Source organism: Orbicella faveolata, unplaced genomic scaffold, assembly GCF_042242905.1.
Source record: "Orbicella faveolata isolate gen_17 unplaced genomic scaffold, um_ofav_v1 contig_2, whole genome shotgun sequence".
NCBI classification, from domain to species: Eukaryota; Metazoa; Cnidaria; class Anthozoa; order Scleractinia; family Merulinidae; genus Orbicella; species Orbicella faveolata.
In genome coordinates, this window is record NW_028301547.1 from 23,940,876 (window position 1) to 23,962,672 (window position 21,797).

General features: G+C 38.2%; 2 protein-coding genes across 9 annotated transcripts in view; one reads left to right on the forward strand and one right to left on the reverse strand.

Moving 5' to 3' along the window:
* The window catches only part of LOC110055110 (uncharacterized), a 37,287-nt gene extending 32,380 nt beyond the window's left edge, over nucleotides 1-4,907 (reverse strand). For all 6 annotated transcript variants that reach the window (XM_089288929.1, XM_089288932.1, XM_089288928.1 and 3 more), the window contains exon 1: nucleotides 3,656-4,907. In XM_089288929.1, the coding sequence (XP_089145055.1) occupies nucleotides 3,656-4,907 (1,252 nt within the window). The remainder of the gene's footprint in view (nucleotides 1-3,655) is intronic.
* A 57-nt stretch (nucleotides 4,908-4,964) lies between these two features.
* LOC110060268 (short-chain dehydrogenase/reductase family 42E member 1-like) lies at nucleotides 4,965-20,229 on the forward strand. 3 transcript variants are annotated; one of them, XM_089288949.1, is made up of 12 exons: nucleotides 5,131-5,246; nucleotides 5,636-5,742; nucleotides 8,232-8,333; nucleotides 8,969-9,026; nucleotides 9,420-9,535; nucleotides 11,076-11,151; nucleotides 16,455-16,537; nucleotides 16,879-17,013; nucleotides 17,596-17,661; nucleotides 17,912-17,975; nucleotides 19,080-19,156; nucleotides 19,691-20,229. In XM_089288949.1, the coding sequence occupies exons 2-12, from the start codon at nucleotides 5,695-5,697 to the stop codon at nucleotides 19,916-19,918; spliced, it is 1,053 nt and encodes a 350-aa protein (XP_089145075.1). In that variant the 5' UTR covers nucleotides 5,131-5,246; nucleotides 5,636-5,694; the 3' UTR covers nucleotides 19,919-20,229. The 3 variants fall into 3 exon arrangements, with proteins under 3 accessions (XP_089145074.1, XP_089145075.1, XP_089145076.1); XM_089288948.1 differs by lacking the exon at nucleotides 5,636-5,742 and having other exon boundaries at nucleotides 4,965-5,246; XM_089288950.1 differs by lacking the exon at nucleotides 5,636-5,742 and having other exon boundaries at nucleotides 5,133-5,281.
* The last annotated feature ends 1,568 nt before the right edge of the window (nucleotides 20,230-21,797 follow it).

The following is a 21,797-nucleotide window of genomic DNA, read 5'->3' on the forward strand; positions in this document are numbered from 1 at the left end:
AAGGAAGTGAATCATGACCTCGAAAATGACAATTCAAGGAATAATTTGAGCCAATGTCACTTAGAATTGTGTGATTTTTCTTTAAATTATATAATAGTTCCAAGTGCCCCAGACTTTCTACCAACCAAGAATTTTTCAAGTATTACTTTAATTAATGACTGTTGCTTTCCATTCCCGCATAATGTGACATTAACTGATGGAATGACATGTGTACTTAGGCATAAATTGGGTGTGAATGGTCCATCATATCTCTTAAGCAAGCATGGTGACCTATCCTTTTTATTGTATTTTTCGAAACAGTGCTTGCATTGGTAGGGAACATTCAGGGAAAGTTTCAAAAAAATTGTTCGGCAACTTATATTTCTGAGGAATTACCTTAACAAAGTTTCAGTCTATTTCTGGATAAATTTCAAACTAAAGAGGGAGCAGGAAATAGGAGTTGAAGGTTTGTTAATGAAACAAGACATACTTGCATAATCTGCTGAACTGCGTATGGCAAGAGTTAAATATTCCAAGCAGATGTGATGGCAAGCCCGCAGTGAAACAACACGAGATCGTTTGCCCGTTTTATTTCATCTCTTATGACTGTTTATAATTTTTGTAAGTCTTCTGCACACAAGCTGTTTTATATTTTTGTATTTTTAGCACATTTTATGCTTTTTATATATCTTTTTTTTAATTTTTTAGCTTCTTTTTATACAAAGTGCTTTTGAATATTTCATAAGTATTAGCACATATGAGTGATAACGAAGAGGCAAGATTTGCTGTTACTCCGAGTTTCGTGCTTACGCACTCATCAGACAGTATTTAATGATAAGCATTCCTATCAACTAGATATATATACACGGTATTAAACAATAGGCTAATTGCTGGACTAGTTGCATTACAATAAGTGATAGTTATACTGGAAAAACAATAGGTGTGAAGACAGAAATTACGGGGACGAGTATAAACTGCATGGGTGCAGTACAATATAAAGAAAGTGTCAAGCGTTCTTCAAGTAGAATTTGTTCTCGTGCCGGCATTTAGAAATAAGTTCTGATCTTTTGTTTAGTAGATTGTCGTTGCTATGTTTGATAATCATTAGTTTTTCTGTGAGGCAGAGGTCGCATCGTTTGGAAATGTTGTTGTAGGGTCTTGCACGGCTAATAATTGACCATTTGATGTTGAAGTCTTGTTTTTTGTCGTGTAGTTGCCAGATGTATTTAGAAAGCTCGGTGCTGTTGATGTGTTTTCTGTGCTTAAATGTGGATTTGTGCTGCGAGAATCTCTGTTTGAATGTTCCTTCTGTCAGTCCAATGTAGTTCTTGGTTGTGTTGTTAGTTGTAACTTGTGCGTTGTAGATTACACTGGAAGTCAGGCATTTGTTGTCTAGCGGGCATTGGTCTTTTTTGCGGCAGTTGCATTGCTCTCCGGTGATTGCGTTGGCGTTGTTGTCGGCGTTTGTTATTTTCATGTTGTGTTTGTTGATTACTGTTTTCATGTTGTCCATGCAACTGTAGCTGACTTTGACGTTGTTTTTGTTGAAGAGGCTGTGGTATTTATGTTGGTTCGGAAAGTGCTTAGATATGAGCTTCAGGAATGTTCTACCGATGTTTGTCTTTACGTTTTTACTAAATGGAGGGTTGTACCATATAATGGTACAATATAAATGTATAATTATTATCATTATCACCATTAAAGACCAGATTGCCAGAGCAAGGTCACTTGAATTGGAATCGAGTGTGTGTCCTCGCTCGGCATAAACTTTCATGGTTTTTCTTTGCCAAAACTTTTACGGAAATCACGCCTCCATGTTGTTAACTGAAAAAGAATGAAAATTTTACGGCGAAATCTTCCAGGGTGGAAATGACAAAATTTGTAGAGATCAGAGCAGGCTCACTTTCAATCTTGCTTTCTCTCACTTTCTTTATAAATGGGAATATACAAACATAAAATCAGTGGTACTTTGTTTCTATTACCCAGTCTCCACATCTTGAGTTTGTTTGAAACATTGAATACTAACAACACTTTATTATCCAATCTCTGCTCTACTTTCTATCAAGAAGTTGCTTATGTGAGGTTGAAAACAAAAGAAAATTTCAAAATTTCAGTTCTAAAAGTGGTCCCAGTAACTTACGAGAGAAGGTCACTTACAAGAGGTTCCAAATATAGTTATCTGACTGGGAAACTTTTGGCATTTTGGAAAACTGGTCGCTGAGGAGAGGTGGTCGCCTATGAGACGTTGTCGCAAATGCAGGTTAGACTGTATTTATCAGGCAGAGAGAGGCACTGTGAGAGTAAAGATTCATTCTCAAGAACACCACACAGTCACAATTACTCTAGCCAGGGTTTGAACCAAGACTGCGAGCAGGCTCACCTTTGAGTCACATGCGCGAGCGGCAAAGAGCAGAGCAATCCAGCGGGGTGGAGTCTGGTGAAGAGGCACCAAGAACGCGAGCTTGCCTTAATCACTGTAATTTATTAATTTCTACTTCGCCTGAGTGAAGTGAAATACCATTGGTTGAAATGCAGGAAAGTCAAGAAAACTGTCAATGTATTATGTTTGATGAAGAGTGATTTTATTAGATCCCAGTGGAGTCGATAATTAACTACATTTGGAGTCAGAGGAAGAGTTGAGTGTGCATACTACTGATGTCTCAACAAAGTTCCAGTCTATTTCTGGATGATTTCAAACTAAAGAGGGTGCAGGGAATAGCAGTTGAAGGTATACTAGAAAATCAAGATGTACTTGTCATATTGCTGAACTGCATATGGCAAGAGTTCAATGTATGTGATGGCAAGCAGGCAAAAAAAAAACACACAAAGGCATTTGCCCATTTTTTATCATCACCTTCAAAGACCAGATTGCCAGAGCAAGGCCCGGGGGGGGGGGGGGGGGGAACTCCCCTATATGGGCTATATAGGTATGTGCTGTGGGATAGGGTATGGTTTTTTGAGGTTCTCGATCCTGAAATAGGGTATCATTTTCACCCATGTTGGCACAGTGTCCCGGTGTGATCCTTAGATAGGGTGCCTAAATTGTATCAGCTAAAATTGACCCGTTCAAGCTATTTTGAGTTTTTGTTCTTCCCTTGCATAGGGTGTCATTTTTCAGGTTTGGGCCTTAAATAGGGTATCAATTTTCATTTGATTCATCCTTAAATAGGGTCAGGATTTAAGACCCTTCGCAGCACACAACTATCCAAAATTTATGGGAATACCCCCCCCCCCCCCCCCGGGGAGCAAGGTCACTTGGAATTGAATGTGTGTTCTTGCTAGGCCTAGACTTTCACTATTTTTCTTCACCAAAACTTTATCAACAATGGCAATCACACCTCCCTCGCTTACGAAAAAGACTGAAAATTTTCCTGAGAAATCTGACTTGCCAAAGTTCATACTTCCAGTGCAAAAAGGTTGGCCTTTTTTTTCTACAGTTTCCGTGGTGGAAATGAAAACTTTGCAGAGATCAGAGCAGGCTCACCTCCTGGCTTTCTCTCAATTTTTTTATCAATGGGAGTATAGAAACATAAAATCAGTGGTACTGTGTTTCTATTACCCAGTCTCCACATCTTAAGTTTGTTTGAAGAACTTACTCTTTAGCAAATATAAGCAGACAAAACAGATTTATTAAGAATTGTGTAAGGAGGCAAATCTTAATGCGAATCATACATACCATCTGGATTACATGTAATATGTAACCCTTCCACTAAATTCTGAATCACTCTTTTGAACTTCTCACATTCTGTGCTCCAAGAGTGGGTCTTCCTGTAGTTCTCTCTGAGCAGCTTGGCATTGTTCTCTCTCTCTTCTGGGGTTTGGCTGGACAGCTGTTGGATCCTTTGAGCCCATTCCCTGGCATTATCTGTTTCAACAATAACAGAATCTCCACCCTCTACCTCTTCTAAAGCATCAGCTATTCCTGACTCATCAGATACAAGAACAGGGACACCAGCAGAAATGGCTTCCAAGGCAACCAATCCAAATCCCTCAGTGCGGGATGGTAATGTTACTAAATCTGCCTCAAGGAACATCATTCTAAGCTCATCTTGCTCGTTGCAATAACTACGGATAGTTAATTGGTTGCGCTTTATACATGAGTTGTCAAGAAACCATTGTTCTATATTTCGGTGTTCACCTGTAGATGAGCCAACAAATGTCAGCTCAAACTTCTTTCCAAGAGAGCCAATGGCATCTGCAACGATGTCATAACCTTTGAGAGTTAGATCCTCAAAGCTTGCACGGCCAAACATAAAAACGTTGAACTTCTTTACCACTTTAGTCAGCGGTGTTGATTCACTGCAGAACTTTTCCAAAATCCCAGGAGTAATCATCTCTACTTTAACATTTGGCAGACTTCTGCTGTACTTCTGTTGTAGTCGTGAACCGACAGCGACCACTGCATCTGCTGCTTTGCAAAGAGCAATTTCATCTTTATGTTTCTTCTCATTTTCTTCAATTGTATCTACTGCACCGCTTTCCGTTAGTTTGAATTTTCCAAGGTCTTCGCAAAAAACGTGAACGAAATGTACCCATTTGCACTTTGTCGCTTGGACGATGAAATACGCAGGGGTTCCAAACTTTCTTCCATGACCTATCACGATGTCAGGACATGGAAGTTCCGGAGGTGGAATTTTTAACCAGTCCAATCGATCAGAAGATCCAGGAACACTCTGAGCCGTGATCAAATTAACTCCGTGTTGTTTGGCGTCTTCTCTATCCAACTCATCGCTTTGCGAGACGTAACAGTGAACCTTGATGCTATCACTCGATGTTTTCGCCAAATTGACAGCAAACTCTCTGTTGAAGGTTGACAAACCACCTTTTGACGACTTCCACTCGTTGCACAGAAACATAACATTGCAGACTTTCTGTTCTTCGACGTCACTGCTAGGGTTAGAAGTTCTTGATGTTTGTTCACAGTCCATGATGTGCGCTAAAAATTGCTACGAAGTTGAAACTGAGAACTTCCGGGTATTGTAGCTATGGGTGTTCCTTCTCGTAAGATGAAACTTTTAGGATACAAGATGAAGTTTACACCACCTACAACACTGCCAGAATATCTTGTTTGCCGCTGGCTGAATACAGGCTTCAACAACATGTCGGGAGAGTCGTTTCAAGGGAAAAAAATACTCGTGACGGGAGGAGGGGGTTATTTTGGGCACAAGCTGGGAAATGCACTGAAGAAGAAAGGAGCAGAAGTATTTGCGTTTGATATTTCTTGGCCTTTAGATCAAACAGCGTACAAGCAATTGGAATGTGTTCAGGTTCGATATGGGAGGAGCTTGTTTTCTGGGGTTACGTAAGAATTGATTTTATATATGAACAGTTACAAATTTAGTTTTAGAATAGTTTAAACTATATCAGGGCGTATCTAATCGATAGAAATCGATCACTGAAAATGTAATCGATTAATCGATAATACTCGATGGTACTCGATATTTGTCAATTGATCAGTCAATTTAATCGATTGAAATCGATAATCACATTTTTTGTCACATCGATGGAAATCGAAAATCAAAAACGTGATCTGATCTTATCATAACACTGCATAACATTTACCTTCAAGCTTACCTTCGAATCCGCTTTGTTGATAAAGATGATGTTACTTCTTTCTCCAATGGTAGCTACTTTTCTTATTTTTTTTTTTCACCAGGATCACTGCTGTAAAGCTGTTTAAAGCAATATTTCAGCAGATTTCAGCCCAGCAATCCTATGGTGCTGTGTACTGTGTACTCGGATCAATCTTTGCTGTACTTACGGGTATTGAATAACGATGACTAACAAACAAAACAAAGGAAAACTTGTACTCTAGAATCATCAGAATCGTGGTTAATATCCGGAGTCACTACTGTAGAAATTGGCAAACTGTCGTCCGTTCTCCGAGAATTTAAAAGGGTAATTTTCAACCGCTTATGGGGAGGCGGGCATGGTGGCTTATGGAGCGTGGAGGGCTTGTTTAGATTTGTAAGCCACTGACCACAAAAATGATAACCTCAATATCTTTAATACAACATCTTTAATACACTAGAAAAGAACGAATTATGGTAAATTCTCGAAAACGTTTAGAGGATCACAATAATTTGTGGAACGGCTTACTAACCGAATTGAAGAGAACGAGGAGAGGACTCGAGATATCGTAACAACAAGTATGACTCTAATTGTGAAGGCAGAAACGATAGTTTCGTAACAGTTGCGTTGTTCATGTTTTAATCCTTTTCAGTTTCAAAATTTACTAAAAGTTCTATAGTCAATCTTAAATAAAGCCGTGTAAAGGGAATGCTTATCAGTTCAGTTTGGACTACTGTGTATTTGTTTGGGTGAGTTGTGACTCATTGTAGCATAAAACTGAGAACTTTATGAAAGAGAATCTTCGTCCATTTTCTTTTCGATCATTGTCGAACAAATCGATATAATCGATAGCTAATTACAGAAATCGATCAAAATCGATAGTCACAAAGACGCGAGTGATCGATTTCTATCGATTTCCAATATTAATCGATTGATTAGTATCGATTACGATCGATTACTTTCGATTTCTATCGAATATCGAAAATATCGATTAGATATGCCCTGATTAGGCGTCAGTCAATTTCGGCAGTGCCCATCCCCTCCTGGGCTAACCCCCGGGCATTAGCATTTTTTTTAAATAAATGGGCAAATTCCCCAGCGTGAGGACACATAAGCTGTCTAAATACCCCAGGGTGGGGACGAAGAAAGAGGGCAAATGCTCCGCCCCCGGGATTGTCGTCTTCCAACACCTCTGCAGTTTTTTTATTAATCAGTGAATAAAACGTTCAGCTGTTCAGTATTTTAATGCAACGGTAAGACTTCACGGACAACAGTACGTGTTAGTTGATTCTGATTATATTTATTTCTTTATATTTGTTTTTAACAGTTTGCTAGAGGATAGCTGGGATTGCGGCAAACGTGCCTCCAGCCGCCAGCGATGACAGTTGCCTGTTTTCACAGGCTACTTTTTCTGTAAAGAATCAAGACATTTCAAATGATGATGCATTGCATTTTAAGCTCGCAAGATCTGTCTTGAAGATCGCATCATTTGAATTCGCAAACCTTAAGTATTTTAACTCCACTTTCATGAATTTAAAAAATGCTAGGCTAGTTTTGAATGCAAAATGCAAAATAGTCGTGTTTATGTCAGTGATTGCTTTGTGATAAACAAAATATAGTTCACCTTGTTGCTTATATTTATATGCTTACAAGTAATGAAGAAATATCTTAAATTGAGAAAACACACCTTTAAAACATCTACAAGTTTCTCTGGTGCTTGACGGATAAGTCATTGTTCGACAAACGCTCATCCATGGCACTTTCGAAAACACGTGTGTCAAATGCCCGGGGCTCGCCCCGGGGTACGCAAATGCCCAGCCCCCAGGCCACGATAAAATTGCAGATGCCCCACCCCCGGGACTGACAACGTGAGCAAATGCCCCACGGTTGCCCGGTGGAGGGGATGGGCACTGCTGGAATTGACTGATGCATTATATGTAAGAATAAATGTTAGCACTCTGTTATTCCTTCTTGGCCCTGTTTCGACAGCTTTCTGATGGGTCTCTTTGAACAATCCAAATCTATATAAAAGAGTGTATGTGTGTGTCTTGAGGGGGATCGGAAGGGAGGGGGTTGTAGTGGATGTGGTATAAAATGGTTTGATGAATTTTCTTCTCAGCAGTATGTCAACTGTGGTCGCATACTTCAAAGCTTTTAAGTGCTCAATTCCAATAGAACCCATCAGAAAGCTTTCAAATGTGCTTGGAAGATGTCAAAGATAAATCAGAACCTTAGTTTTTTAAGGAGAAATGGTCAATTGTGCTTTACCATAACAGTGTGCATGAGTTGAGTCAATCTGCTTATTTTCTTTACTACTGAGAAAGTTATGCTCAAAAAAATTAATTTCCTCAATAGCCATTGGGTAGTGTGAACAGAAAATAAATTATTTTGGATTGTTCATGTTTCAGTGTTCACCTGGAACATGAAATTTTCAAAGATCTTTGTGGAATTCACTCAAAAGAGACCTTCAAGGGAAAGGGATCGAGAGATGAAAAATGAAATTTATTTTTCATCAAAAGGGGTCTTCAAAAGGAGAGCTTTTATCCCTTTCTCCCTCCCACTCAAACAACTGACCATCTTTATATCAGAATTTAAGAAGGAACTTAAGGATAAAAATGGAGTGACTCAAGCACTAGCTCTAATGTGATCTAAGCATTCAAAGGTTTGTATGTTTTGTGTAGGGTGACATAACCAGGAAAGAGGATGTGGATAAATTATTCAGTGGTCAATGTATTGATGCTGTGTTTCACAGTGCGTCATATGGAATGTCTGGAAGGGAACAAGTTAGTAAATGATGAATTCATAACCAAATTACTGAGAAGGGAAAACATGCCTGTGAAAAGGGCCTTGTAGGATATATTCTAGGAAGTAAATTGCATTAAAACTTGTCACCAAAAGTGAAATCTACTAGCAGATACTATATCTGGGACCAATTTATTTACAGTTAAATCCGTAATAGGCTATTATAATAAATGTTCACCCCTAGGGAATAGGATTGTAGCTGGCCACCTAACAGAGGTAAAAACAGTAGAAGATCCCTTATGGGACTTTGATTACTGGCCATCTAAAGGGTGGCCACTTAATAGGGGTTCAACTGTATTTACTGTTTTCAACCTGAAAAATGTCAGGTTTTATATCAATTTCACAAGTTTGATACAATCTCTGTGTCTAGTCTGTATGGGTACATTGGCAATCCTTCGTAAATACCATGAAATAGAGAGATGATCACTTGTGATGTACAATACATAGTGTGTCAAAAGCCATAACAGCTCTTTATGATCACTGGATTTGAACTGTTGGTTTTTTTGCAAAGAATTTTATACAGTCAGTTACTGAATACAAGCCTGCTAAAAAATCCTCTATTTTTGCCGTAAAGCATAAACAGTAAAATCAGTGATAATGGTGTATGGATTTTTAGTTAAACAGGGAACAGATAGAGAAGGTCAATATTCTAGGAACCAAGCATGTTATTGAAGGTTAGTAACTACATATTAGATTTTAATATAAATACGTAATATTAATGTAACTTATAAACATGTAAGATGCATAGTGGTATTACCATTTATTGCACAAGTCATATAATTTCATTTTGATATATGTTATATTTTAAATTTTTGAGTTTTAGTTAGTAGATAAAGAGGCGCATAAAATGTAGAATGCTTTTAAAATATTATTATCAAAATGACTTTTTTCTCAATACATTATTATGACAATTTTCTAAATTGAACCTTATGAGCAAATATACTCTTTTTAATTCGTCACATAATCAGTCAATTTTTAAGTTTCAGAATGTCTGTGGTGATGCTTGACCTTTTCTGATTTAATTTTTAATACATATTTATAATTTATGTGGTTAATTTTATTTGTAGCCTGCTGCCAGTATAATGTGGCTCATCTCGTTTATACGAGCACTTACAATGTGGTTTTTGGTGGACAGGTTATTAGAAATGGCGATGAATCTTTACCTTACTTACCTCTATACAAGGTAATCCTCCTGCTGTAGTTGTATGAAAGCAGTTAATTTATAGGCTTAATATGTCTCCTCACTCAAAGCATAGTTAATAGCTTTGAGGAATGGTTATTGAGCCGACAAAGTTCTTTGTTTTTTTCCCCGTATTTTTCATTTCAATGGTGTGCACAAAAAACATTTACGGCTGTTCTCTTATGTCTGAGGAACTAACCTATAAATTCATTTTGGCTACATTATAATTCATGAAGTGTGTGTGAGCGTGAAAAAAAGGATTGCGAATGATCGTGAAATAAGCCTAATAGCAGCTTTGTTTACTTATTGCTGGGCTTCATAACCATTCTTCCCAATAAACTATTCACAAAGCAAATTTTCCCTCTAGTTCTTATTTTAAGTTTGAGATTAACCAAGTAGGTTGTGCTGTGGCCTGCAACTGTAATAATTATTTAATTTTGTGTTAGACTCTGAATTATGTGGTCTGGGATTAAAGCCATGCCAGGGTCATTGTATTTTATCTGGTTAGGGTGCCTTGTTCTCACAGTACTCTTACCACCCAGGTATAAGGAATTGGAAACCAACAGTAAGTGAAATGCTGGGTCAGCAATCCCTTCATTGGAGTAGCATCCCATCCAGGGGAAGTAGAAATTCTCTTGTTCACTTGATGCCACAGAAATCCAAACTGGAGTTAAGCACCAGCATTTTAAGACACCCTAAGCTCTGAAAAAGCTTTCATTAATGACAGATACATATGTCTCTGATGCCGTGAAAAACAGTGGAAATTATGTTCATCTGTGATCATCTGGCAGTCCATGCACTTTTTGGATCTTTATCAGTAGCTGGGCATACACCCTTATATAAAAACAGTACCAATGTATGACAAAAATACCCTTATGTAATTTACCTCAAAGGAATTCCCTTATATAATGAACTGTTAAAACCGCCAGTTATAAGACCCCTTAAAACTGCCGGTTACAAGACTCCTTAAAACTGCTGGTTACAAGATTCCTTAAATCCACCGGTTATAAGACTCCTTAAAACCGCTGGTTACAAGATTCCTTAAATCCGCTGGTTATAAGACTCCTTGAAATCGTTGGTTTCGAGACTCCTTAAAACCGCTGGTTATAAGCCTCCTTAAAAGCGCGGGTTATAAGGAGTCTTATAGCCGGCGGATTTAAGGAGTCTTATAACCGGTGGTTTTAAGGAGTCTTATAACCAGCGGTTTTACAGCGTCTTATAACTGGCCATTTTAATGAGTCTTATAACCGGCGGTTTTAAGGAGTCTTATAACCGGCGAACCAGCGGTTTTACGGCGTCCTATAACCGCCAGTTTTAAGGAGTCTTTAATAACCGGCGGTTTTAAGGAGTCTTACAATCGGCGGGTTTAAGGAGTCTTATAACTGGCGAGTTTAGCAGTTTGTTATATAATGGAATTTCTTTGAGGTAAATTACATAAGGGTATTTTTGTCTTACATTGGTACTATTTTTATATAAGGGTGTATGCCCAGCTACTGATAAAGATCCCACTTTTTTACCAGTATTCAATCTCATTTTTCATTAGCATCCTGATCATTATTCCAGAACAAAGTCGATAGCTGAACAATTTGTTTTAATTGCCAATGGTTCAAATCTGCAAGGTGAGTTTTACTGTACTTTCAGTAAGACCTGGCACCTGCTGGAGGTCCAGTAGGTATTATGTTATGAATTGCCAGCTATTTAATGTTAGCCGTTGTCATACTTTGGCCCCGAAAGTAAGTTGTTTGGGCCTCACTTATTCTAACCTTACTGACAGCACTGGTTCTACAAGCAGAGAACACACCTCCAATTTGCAAAATGGCTCATAATTCACAAATCACAAATCACATTTAAACCTGTTAAAGTGAACAACTGAAGAAGCTAGTCATAAAAGGGGATAAGTGACGATTTTGGTTGCTTTTCTTTTTTCTTGCTCCAAATTAGCTGAATTTTTGCATGTGGTCTTCAATGTAATAGAAAAACGTGTTCCTGTATTTTTGCCGCTGGTTTTTGCTTCGCTTTATAAAGACGCCGCTAGGAAAACCGAGTGGTTTTTTGCATACGCAATATCCTGAAAACGAAGCAAGGTTTAGCGCAAAAACTACGGGACATTGCTAAACATACCTAAACAAAACTCTATGCGAAATTTGGAGCGTTTTCGACAAAGTTCACTTTTGATTAAAATACCTAACGCCCTTTTCCCGCCGAGGCTGCAAATAAACGAAGCCGGACCTTTGTTATGATAAACAGAGCCGATCCTTTGTTATAATAACCAAGCCAAGCCTTTGTTATAAGTCGAAGTCTCGCCTCGGTTTATCATAACATAGGATCGGCCCGCCGCGACCGCAGGGACTTTGATCTCACTTAGAAAGCAGCAAAATGTCAATTTCACGCAACGTATAAGCTCAAAAATGTTGATTTTAGGTCAAAAAAGGTTTAAATGTTGATTTCACGTTAACGCGTGACGGCAAGGATGTTGGTTTCACTTAGAAACCAGCAAAATGTCAATTTTACGCAGCGCATAAGCTCAATGATGTTGATTTCAGGTCTAAGTAGGTTGAAATGTTGATTTCACGTTAACGCGTGACGGCAAGGAGGTTGATTTCTCTTAGAAACCAGCAAAATGTCAATTCCACGCAACGTATAAGCTCAAAAATGTTGATTTCAGGTCAAAAAAGGTTTAAATGTTGATTTCACGTTAACGCGTGACGGCAAGGAGGTTGATTTCTCTTAGAAACCAGCAAAATGTCAATTCCACGCAACGTACAAGCTCAAAAATGTTGATTTCAGGTCAAAAAGGGTTTAAATGTTGATTTCACGTTAACGCGTGACGGCAAGGATGTTGGTTTCACTTAGAAACCAGCAAAATGTCAATTTTACGCAGCGCATAAGCTCAATGATGTTGATTTCAGGTCTAAATAGGTTAAAATGTTGATTTCACGTTAACGCGTGACGGCAAGGAGGTTGATTTCTCTTAGAAACCAGCAAAATGTCAATTCCACGCAACGTACAAGCTCAAAAATGTTGATTTCAGGTCAAAAAGGGTTTAAATGTTGATTTCACGTTAACGCGTGACGGCAAGGATGTTGGTTTCACTTAGAAACCAGCAAAATGTCAATTTTACGCAGCGCATAAGCTCAATGATGTTGATTTCAGGTCTAAATAGGTTAAAATGTTGATTTCACGTTAACGCGTGACGGCAAGGATGTTGGTTTCACTTAGAAACCAGCAAAATGTCAATTTCACGCAGCGCATAAGCTCAATGATGTTGATTTCAGGTCTAAATAGGTTAAAATGTTGATTTCACGTTAACGCGTGACGGCAAGGATGTTGGTTTCACTTAGAGACCAGCAAAATGTCAATTTCACGCAGCGCATAAGCTCAATGATGTTGATTTCAGGTCTAAATAGGTTAAGATGTTGATTTCGCGTTAACGCGTGACGGCAAGGATGTTGGTTTCACTTAGAAAACAGCAAAATGGTAGGAGCCCATGATGGGCTCCTGAAAATGGTAATTTCACGCAACGTATAAGCTCAAAAATGCTGATTTCAGGTCAAAAAAAGGTGTAAATAAAAATAAAATGAAACAAATAAACATTTCAATAAACACTTTTTCAAATACGGCAACGTCTTCAATGGCTAAAAAATCACGAGATAAAACATAGTTTTCGACAAACGCGATCGTAGCTTTATGTCACGCACCGCCATAACTTCCAAGTTCAAAATGCGCTGGTACCTCTTATGCCTGATGAGGACAACAACTTTGGCGGCTGTTTAGTTTTGGATTTAAGAATTTGATGACTCCACGTGAAAACGCTCTATAAATAGGGCTGACAGATTAACAGATTAACCCTTCTGCGCAACGTACGGGTCTCCATACATCTGCATGTCCCCTGATCCCAGAAGCTCAAAACACTACAAATCATGAATTTGAAATAAAATCAACGCAAACTGGATCACAGATCTGTTACAATCGATCGCCACTTGCTGGTCATTATGTTTAAATCTAGTTACCAGTTCGAGAAACGTCCGCAGAACGTAATCGCAATGCATGCCGGGAAGGGTCTTTACACCTCGTGCGCGGGAAGACATGGCGGTCGATACAAGACAATATCACTCTAAAACCAGTTCTCGCTTTCCAAACTTTGACGCTAGCAACGCTTGGCAAATGGGCCACAACTCACCAGAGGGTATTTTTCTTGGGCAAGAACTGCTCTTGGACTTTGCTACCTGGCTCGATCTGACTTCGAACGCCGATAACACGATTACGGTATATCAGCTGCCTTCGAAGTTTCAGAACACATTTTGATTCTTTAAAACATGCTGATGACTTACGGGTTTATCGAGGCTTTATGATGCCTCTCAACCACCAGGTAGGCACACAAGGTACTTTAAAACAATGCTTAAGATATTAGTTGACAGAGCTCTAATACGGCACATCTCTTTTTTGTTTGATGGCATTTCGTTTGACGCTCGATCGATTCACGTGTTGTGTTCACGTCACAATAACCAGTGTAAACAATCCGTTCCCAGATTTCCGCTCTATATGCTGTGGGATTTGGTTTTGACTTCATACACTATAAACAGTCTGCCTGTTTGCTGTTCAACAAATAAACTCCTAAAGACATGGCTAGGAAAAGCCAAGTTTTTTGCCTACGTTTTAACTCGAAAACAAAGCAAAAACCAGCGACAAAAATACAGAACCACATTTTTCTATTACATTGAAGACCACATGCAAAAATTCAGCTAATTTGGAGCAAGAAAAAAGAAAAGCAACCAAAATCGTCACTTATCCCCTTTTATGACTAGCTTCTTCAACTGTTTCCTGAGAAATCTCCTGAGGTGATTTTTGGAAGAAAAAGATGCAACAGTTGATTGAGCATAGTTTTTGGTAGATGCAGTGTTTTATTCTTAATCGCATCTATAACGAAATTCTTGATCGTGATTGGTTCTCTGCGTGCCTATTTGCCACATAATCAGCGCGCGATCACGTGGGGATCCAATTTGAACTTTTTATGATTAGACACCTATAATAATTGTATACCCATGTGATTCGCACATCAATTGCGTGCACTTTAATCATGTCTTTCTTTGCAATGTTTCCTACAGTTTTCAAAACTTATGAAACGTGCTACATACGTTTTCACTCAAAAGAAGTTTTTAAAAGACATTTTTAATTCTGAAATTTGTTATAGATACGATTCTTTAGTAATTGGACCTCATGTCGTACAGCTCATGGAGAAATCGTGCTTGTAATTTCAAATCGGCCTTGTGCTTCGCTCTTGCATTCAGGTATCATGGTAGGTGGATTGACGGTGTTTGGAATCGCGCTCTTACACTTGCGCTTTGAAAGAAAACCCCATCAACCTATACATTTTCTGAAAGCTTAATAGTTATAGAATACAATCATATCTTTGAAATTTTCTAAAAAGTTATTGTCGCAGTGATATTAAAAGAAATACCCAGAAACACTGCTTTGCTTAAACTGGTTCACTTCCGAGCGTGAATTATCAGAGCGGCGCGATTTACATCGGAAATGTTTTCTCACACATCACCCTCAAAACTCATGTCTGCGATTTTCCAGATGTGGTTTGGTTTTTTTTCTACACCCTCCTAAACTTTGATATTTTTAATGTGGACATTTCCTTCTACAAAGGAGACCATAACTTTGAAACGGAAGCAAAATTAAACAAAGCCCGACACGGTTTTTTGAAGGAGGTATCCTAGAACATACCTGCCGATTTTCAGCCAATTCCATCAGAAGACGCGCGTAAATGAACTAAAAATGTTCATCCTTATATGCAGTTTTATTTTATCGAGAAAAACACGAAAAACCTTTTATGAGATTTGTATGGATAGGTGTTAAAAATCCCCTCCTCACTGACAGATGTCGGCATGGGTCAGTTTACCACAACAATGGGTTATGACAACTTGAAATAAACAGGCAACTAATATTCTGGCATGGAAACCCGCGTCGCAGTGAAGTCGTCCGAGAAGGGACAAACTACAAGTTAAACTGCCGTGATCTTTTACGTAAAAGATTTCGTCGGCAGCATGGGTATTATGTTGCTTAAGTTTAGGCTCCTTCGTTCTCCAGACATTTTTTGAAACCATGCCTCGTGAAGCCAAAAAGCATGAAGAAGAGGAAATCTCGAGGTCTACATTGTCAACATCTACATCTGTGCTTGACTCTCTCGTTGTGGAAGTTTCAGAATTGCGTCCGCTCTACAACAATTTCGTGCGACTAGCACTTGTTGTATTTTGTCCTTTAGCTTCATTGGCAGGACTAGTGTCCTCGAGTTCCTTCAACCATTCTTCTTGGTTACAGTGCGACCCATGGTTGCTCAGGGCTAAAGATCTTGTTTGACGCTGTGGGTTCCACCAGATTTTCGCCTCTTCGGCCTCTTCAAAGACAAAAATGGGCAAGAATTTTTCGTCCTGACATAAAGAAAATTTGACAAGAACGAAAGCCAACTTGTGATGAAACAACCAGATCAAGAACAGTTTGTGTGCACAAATGAAATATCACTGACCGCAATTCGCGTTACTTGTGACAACTGGCGGTGAATTTTAATTAGGTGTCAACGCACTGTAAGGGGTAATAATATTCAAAAATAGTTTTTCTGCTTCAACTTAGAAAGTAAAAAAGCCCTTTTCCCCATTCTTTTTGCAAAATATTTATCTCAGTCTTCTCAATTTGAACAGCCAAAAAACGATTTTTTGCATTTTTCGTAAAGATCCACCTACCATGATACCTTAATTGTCTGAGTTTGACATTACTCGCTGGACTACTCCCTGAATTCTACTCCACTCAGTCCAATTACTATTACAAATCAGGCAAGAAAAAATTGCAGATTGTTCACGTGTCACTTGCCCAAGGATGTTGAGTATTCTGACACATTTTTGCATCCCTGAAAATATTACAGATGGAAAAACCCTTAAGACCTGTGCTCTGCGACCAGCTGGAATTTATGGAGAAGGTGAATTGAGACATTTACCTAGAATTGTGGTAAGTGAAAATCAAATGGCATATAAATTGACTGTATAGAGGGAAAAGAGTGTTATGTTTTAAATAGTATTGTTAAATTATAGCTCAGCTGTGTTAATCCACAAACATGCATTGCCTGTCCACCCAACCATCCAGCCAAAGCCCATTCAACTAAGAGGGTTTTTTCTTTTTATCGAAAAATAACTCAATAAGCATGTGTTTTGAGAGGGTTTCCATTGTATTTCATATAATTGATAACTTTAAATCCTTCTTTCAAGAAAAATTAGTCAAAATCTGCCCCATTGCAGAACGTTTTTGTTTTATAATAACATAATGTGCTGTTGCTTTTCTTACATTTCCAGTCATACATCGAGAGAGGACTTTTTGTCTTTACATTTGGTCAGGATGGTGCCGTTGTTGACTTTGTTCATGTTAATAATTTGGTTGAAGCTCATATTTTGGCAGGAAAAGTTCTCATGGAAGCTAATTCAACAGCTGTGAGTATCTAAAGAAACTGCATTAAGTTTGTTCGTGTCTGTACAATATCAAGCAAATAATATAGAGACCTGTGGGTAATATTCTGACATAATGACACTGCATCAAAACAGCAACAAAGAGGCAAATGAAATAACAATAAACGACAAGGCTTGAGATAAAATTCTGTTGGTGATGCAACGACTTAGTTCTGAATCATTGCTATCTTAAGAGAGGCAGACGTAATCCTTTAACAGGGACTCAATACTGTGTGTATCAGATTATAAAGCATGGAGATTTACAGTCCCTTAATATAAGTGTGACACTGTTATGTATTTAGATGCTATTTTTCACTGTGCAAGTTTTTCTTGACTGGCATATTTGTATGTCACACAAAGGCTGCACTCTGCTTGTGTAAGCTGCTCTTGTCAATTTTCAATCCAGTGGATCACAAACACCATCATGTCTGAAGCTCCAGTTTTTGAAGCAATTAATGCAGTCAGTTAAGAGGAGTGTTATTATCCATCCTTCCTAAATTTTGTGTCATTAAAACTATTATCATGATTGTTATTAATTTATTTTTTTTTATACAAATGATCTTCCAGGCAGGAGAAGCATATTTTATATCTGACAACTCACCAATTAACAATTTCGAGTTCTTCAGACCCTTAGTAAGTTACAGCTAGTGTGTTTAATGTTTGACTGCGTGTATGTCAAGATGATATTTAATGAAAGTTTTCTTTCTTAAGGAGGAGGCATGGTGGCTCCCAGGTAAGCTTGATTAGTTAAAGACTAAAGACAGGATACATATAGTACTGAAAGCCAAAGAGTGCATTAGCAAAAAAAGTATTACAAGACTTAGTTAACCCTGACTCTATAACATGTTCACTGATAGCACCTTGCTTTGTTTTGTCTTGGTAGACTGAAGGTCTGGGATACACCATGCCCAAGTTAAAGGTATCAATTACTCTGGTCTATTTGGTTGGTAAGTTAGATTCCATTCAGACCACTACACTGGTTGACTTGTCAATATCTGTCCAATGGTCTGTTAAATTAGTTCATAGCAAATAACTTTTCGGTATGTTGAGAGTACTGTAAACTTCCAAAAGTAGCGACTTGCCAAAAATAGCGAGCCTTCCAAAAGTAACAAGCCTGCCCCTAATCACCCCACTTCTCAGAAAATAGTGAGACCCAGGTTCAATAGAATGTTTATTTTAATTTCCAATCAATAGTCAGGCGATAGTTACATGTGTTAACTTGATATAAGGTGCTCTCCAACAAGGGAAGGGTCGCTTATTCCACAAAGTGTTGTGAAATGTCAATTTGTGCCACTTCAGTTAATGTTGTGCCGTGTTAACGAGTAACATGAACATAATATAGGAAACTTTGATCCAAATTGATATTATTTTTAATAGGAGTGTATTAAAAGCACACTGAGATACTGTTACAGATGACCAACATGGCTGTACATAGTGAAGTACAAACAGCCAACATAAAATCTAATTTTTTCTTGAAACAGTTAATGGTGTCTAGCTAGCTTTCCTGTTGACCACTGACAACATGGTCTAGACATGAACAGCTCACCCATGTGGCAGTAATATAGATTTAAACTGGAAGAAGAGTCCGGTCATACCAACCTTATATAACATTTTTTCTCCCTGAAAGTTACGACCCTTTGAAAGTAATGACCACCCCCCCCCCCCCCCTCCCCGAAAGTAACAAGCCCCAAAGGCTGCTAAGTTTGCAGAAGAATATTTTTGAAGATCATTTTTTGGTATTGTTTTTACAGTGCAGTTGAGACCGTCTAAGACTTTTGAACCAAACACTTAATATATGAGTTTGTTTGTAATCAGATCAATCCTAACAGTTCAATTTATGGTCATAGGAGCAGGATAATTTAATTGACTTGGATGGCACATCAAACAAGCAAGAGACAAAAACAATCTTCGTGAATAATGACTTCCAGAAACAGGTTTTAATGTTTTGGTCAAAACTCTTGCTCTAACTGGTCAATGAGTGTTGGGTGGTCTGTTAATAAAGTAACTGTTACGCTAGAAGTTGTAATCACTGATTTCTTTTTTTTTTCTAGCATTCCTAACAGAATTGGTTCACTCAGTGGTAGGAAAATATATTTATAACTTTCAACCATTCCTTACAAGAGCAGAGGTAAGTAAATTGCTGCATAAAATATCTTAATATTTGTATTCTTTTGACAAGTACCTAATGACTAAAAATTTTTTGTGTGAAAATCAGAATGTATGGAAAACCCCTGTCCCTTTCAAGAAATTCTTTTGTTGATGGGTGGCACAGTGGCCTAATGATTAGTGGACTAGGCTAGCATCTGTCTGTTAAGGGTACCAATAAACTGTTTGGTTACTCAGTCCTGTGATAGACTAGCATCCCATCCAGGGGGAGGTAGCATTACTCTTAATCTCCTCATCCTTAAGGAAATAAGCATCAGCTCCAGTACTGTGGGCTATTTTGACCCAAGTGAATATTTTTGCCTTCTTTTCACAACATCCACAAAAGAGAACCCAACTTACACTTTCTGGTATAAGCTTACATAATCAACAGTAATGGAGGATAATAATATTTTGAATGGTAGACTAGACTTACTCTTGTCTAGCCTTGTTCAACAAAATTTTCTGACAATGTTTTTTTTCTCGTCACTATTTAAACTTTCTTTCTCCTTTTGATTAGGTGTACAAATCAGGAGTAACACATTACTTTAGTATGAAGAAGGCCCGTGATGATCTTGGCTACAATCCACAGAAATACACACTTGATGGAGTAACAGAATATTTCAAAAAGAATGGCCACGGAAGACAGAAGCAGCGCTCTCATCTTCTATATTATTTAGTTAATGTTGTCATAGGAATTATGTGTGCTTGTTTGCTTCTGGCTTGGCTTCCTAGAGTAGATACCTGAGTAGTTTCTAGAATCATTACATATTAGTGGTATTATAAATTGTGTTCTCCTCAACTGGAAGTGATCCTTTAAACTAAAAAGACGGAAATGTCAATTTTCTTATTTGCATCAAACATGATCTAATTCCTCTCTCCCTTTTTAATCTACCCAGAATCAGCATTCAATTTACCAATCCAAAAAAATATGGGAATAGAGAGGACTGTCTAGTGACAACTAATAAAATAATAACAGCTGGTAAGAAATATACTTCTAGCTGGTGATTTATTTGTTAAGAAAGTATAGGTTGAAGATTAAAATCTTGCAGATTAGAAGAGTGGGTGACTTATCAAGCCAGTGCTAACTCCTGTTTCTAGATTTGACCAGCATTAAGTTCTGATTGGGCTGTTTTAATAGTCCATTACAGGAAACCCCCAGGTACTTTGTGAGATTGCCCCAACAGTCTGCAAATATCCACTTTATACTCCTGGGTGACAAGAGGTTCTCTTAGCACTCGAACACAGACCTCTAATACCAGAGTCCAGTGCTCTGACCATTGGAATGTCAACAAAATATAGTAATTCCCACAGGGCCCTTACTCTCAAATCACTCTGGGTATTGTTAAGTTATGGGAAACAAGGTGACTGCAGAGGTGAAGGGGAGCAAGAGCCCCAAGTAAGCGAGTGTAAAAGTTATTACTGTGGGGAGGGAAGGTCGCTGATCCCTGAGTCCTCCAGCAAATCATGAAAATAGAGTATGTGTGAATTGGAAAAATCAATTTTTAAACAGACAAGGTTAGCAGCATAACATGTGACCGATAAAAACAACTAGGCCCATGGAAAAGAAAATTAGGGTGCTTGCTCATGTGGGCCCAGGTGAGAATAATACTGTATTGTCAACATTGAAAAGTGCCTTAGTATTTCCCCTTTTGGTATTCCCTCTTGTTTTTATGCAAATGTACACTGTATATTTTTTTTCAAAAGACATCTTCATCTTCTACACAAAATTACTGCACAGGAGTATATTTAGAGAATGAGGCTTGTGCAGTAGAGGATTTGCACATTGTCATCATTTGACCACAGCTACTACAGTTCCTTTCAAATGTTCTTTATTATGTAAATTTTGAAGCCCCAGTGGGGTTTAAATAACAACTGGATAACCAGATAACAAGTATTCTGGTAGTTGTAGTCAAATGACGCCATAGTGCAAATCATGTATAAGGGAGTGATGACTCTAGGTACCTACTGATTTCATAATTTATTCTTCTATACAACAATAGACCATTTTACAGTTGTTTGCTCAGTGACCTGGCCTCTGAATGGCAGCGAGGCTGAAGGTGACCTTGTTTTGATACAGACCTCACCACTTTTGTTGTGTAAATCAAGTTGTTCTCCTGCTAACTAGTTGGCATTTGATTGAGAAAAGCAGAGAGGTCTGTATCAAAGCTAGGTCACCTCCAGCCTCGCTTGCATTCAAAGGCCAGGTAACTGAGCACACAATTGTAAAATGGCCTATTAAATTTTCATATTACTGATTAGTGCTTTTAAAACAACTGGAGAAGTAATGACAAAACTGTTATGCAAGCCAATCTTGACCTTCATCCTCAAGTAAGCATGCAGGTAGGCTGAGGAACTGCAACTCTGACATTGCAAATCACTACCGGTACTGACCACAATAATTCCTAAGTAGGCACAATTGGCTTAACACAACATACCATAATATTTTGTTCAAGATACAATAAAATAAATTCGAAAACAGCCCTAAGAAAATACGCGCACTGACTGGTTAAAAATCGTGTTTCTATAACTCAATGGAAACACAGAACTAGCACGAGCCGTTGATGTAATGATGGTGCGAGCAAAGAGAATTTCCATTTTGATGATCAAAGTAACAAACCTGTTCT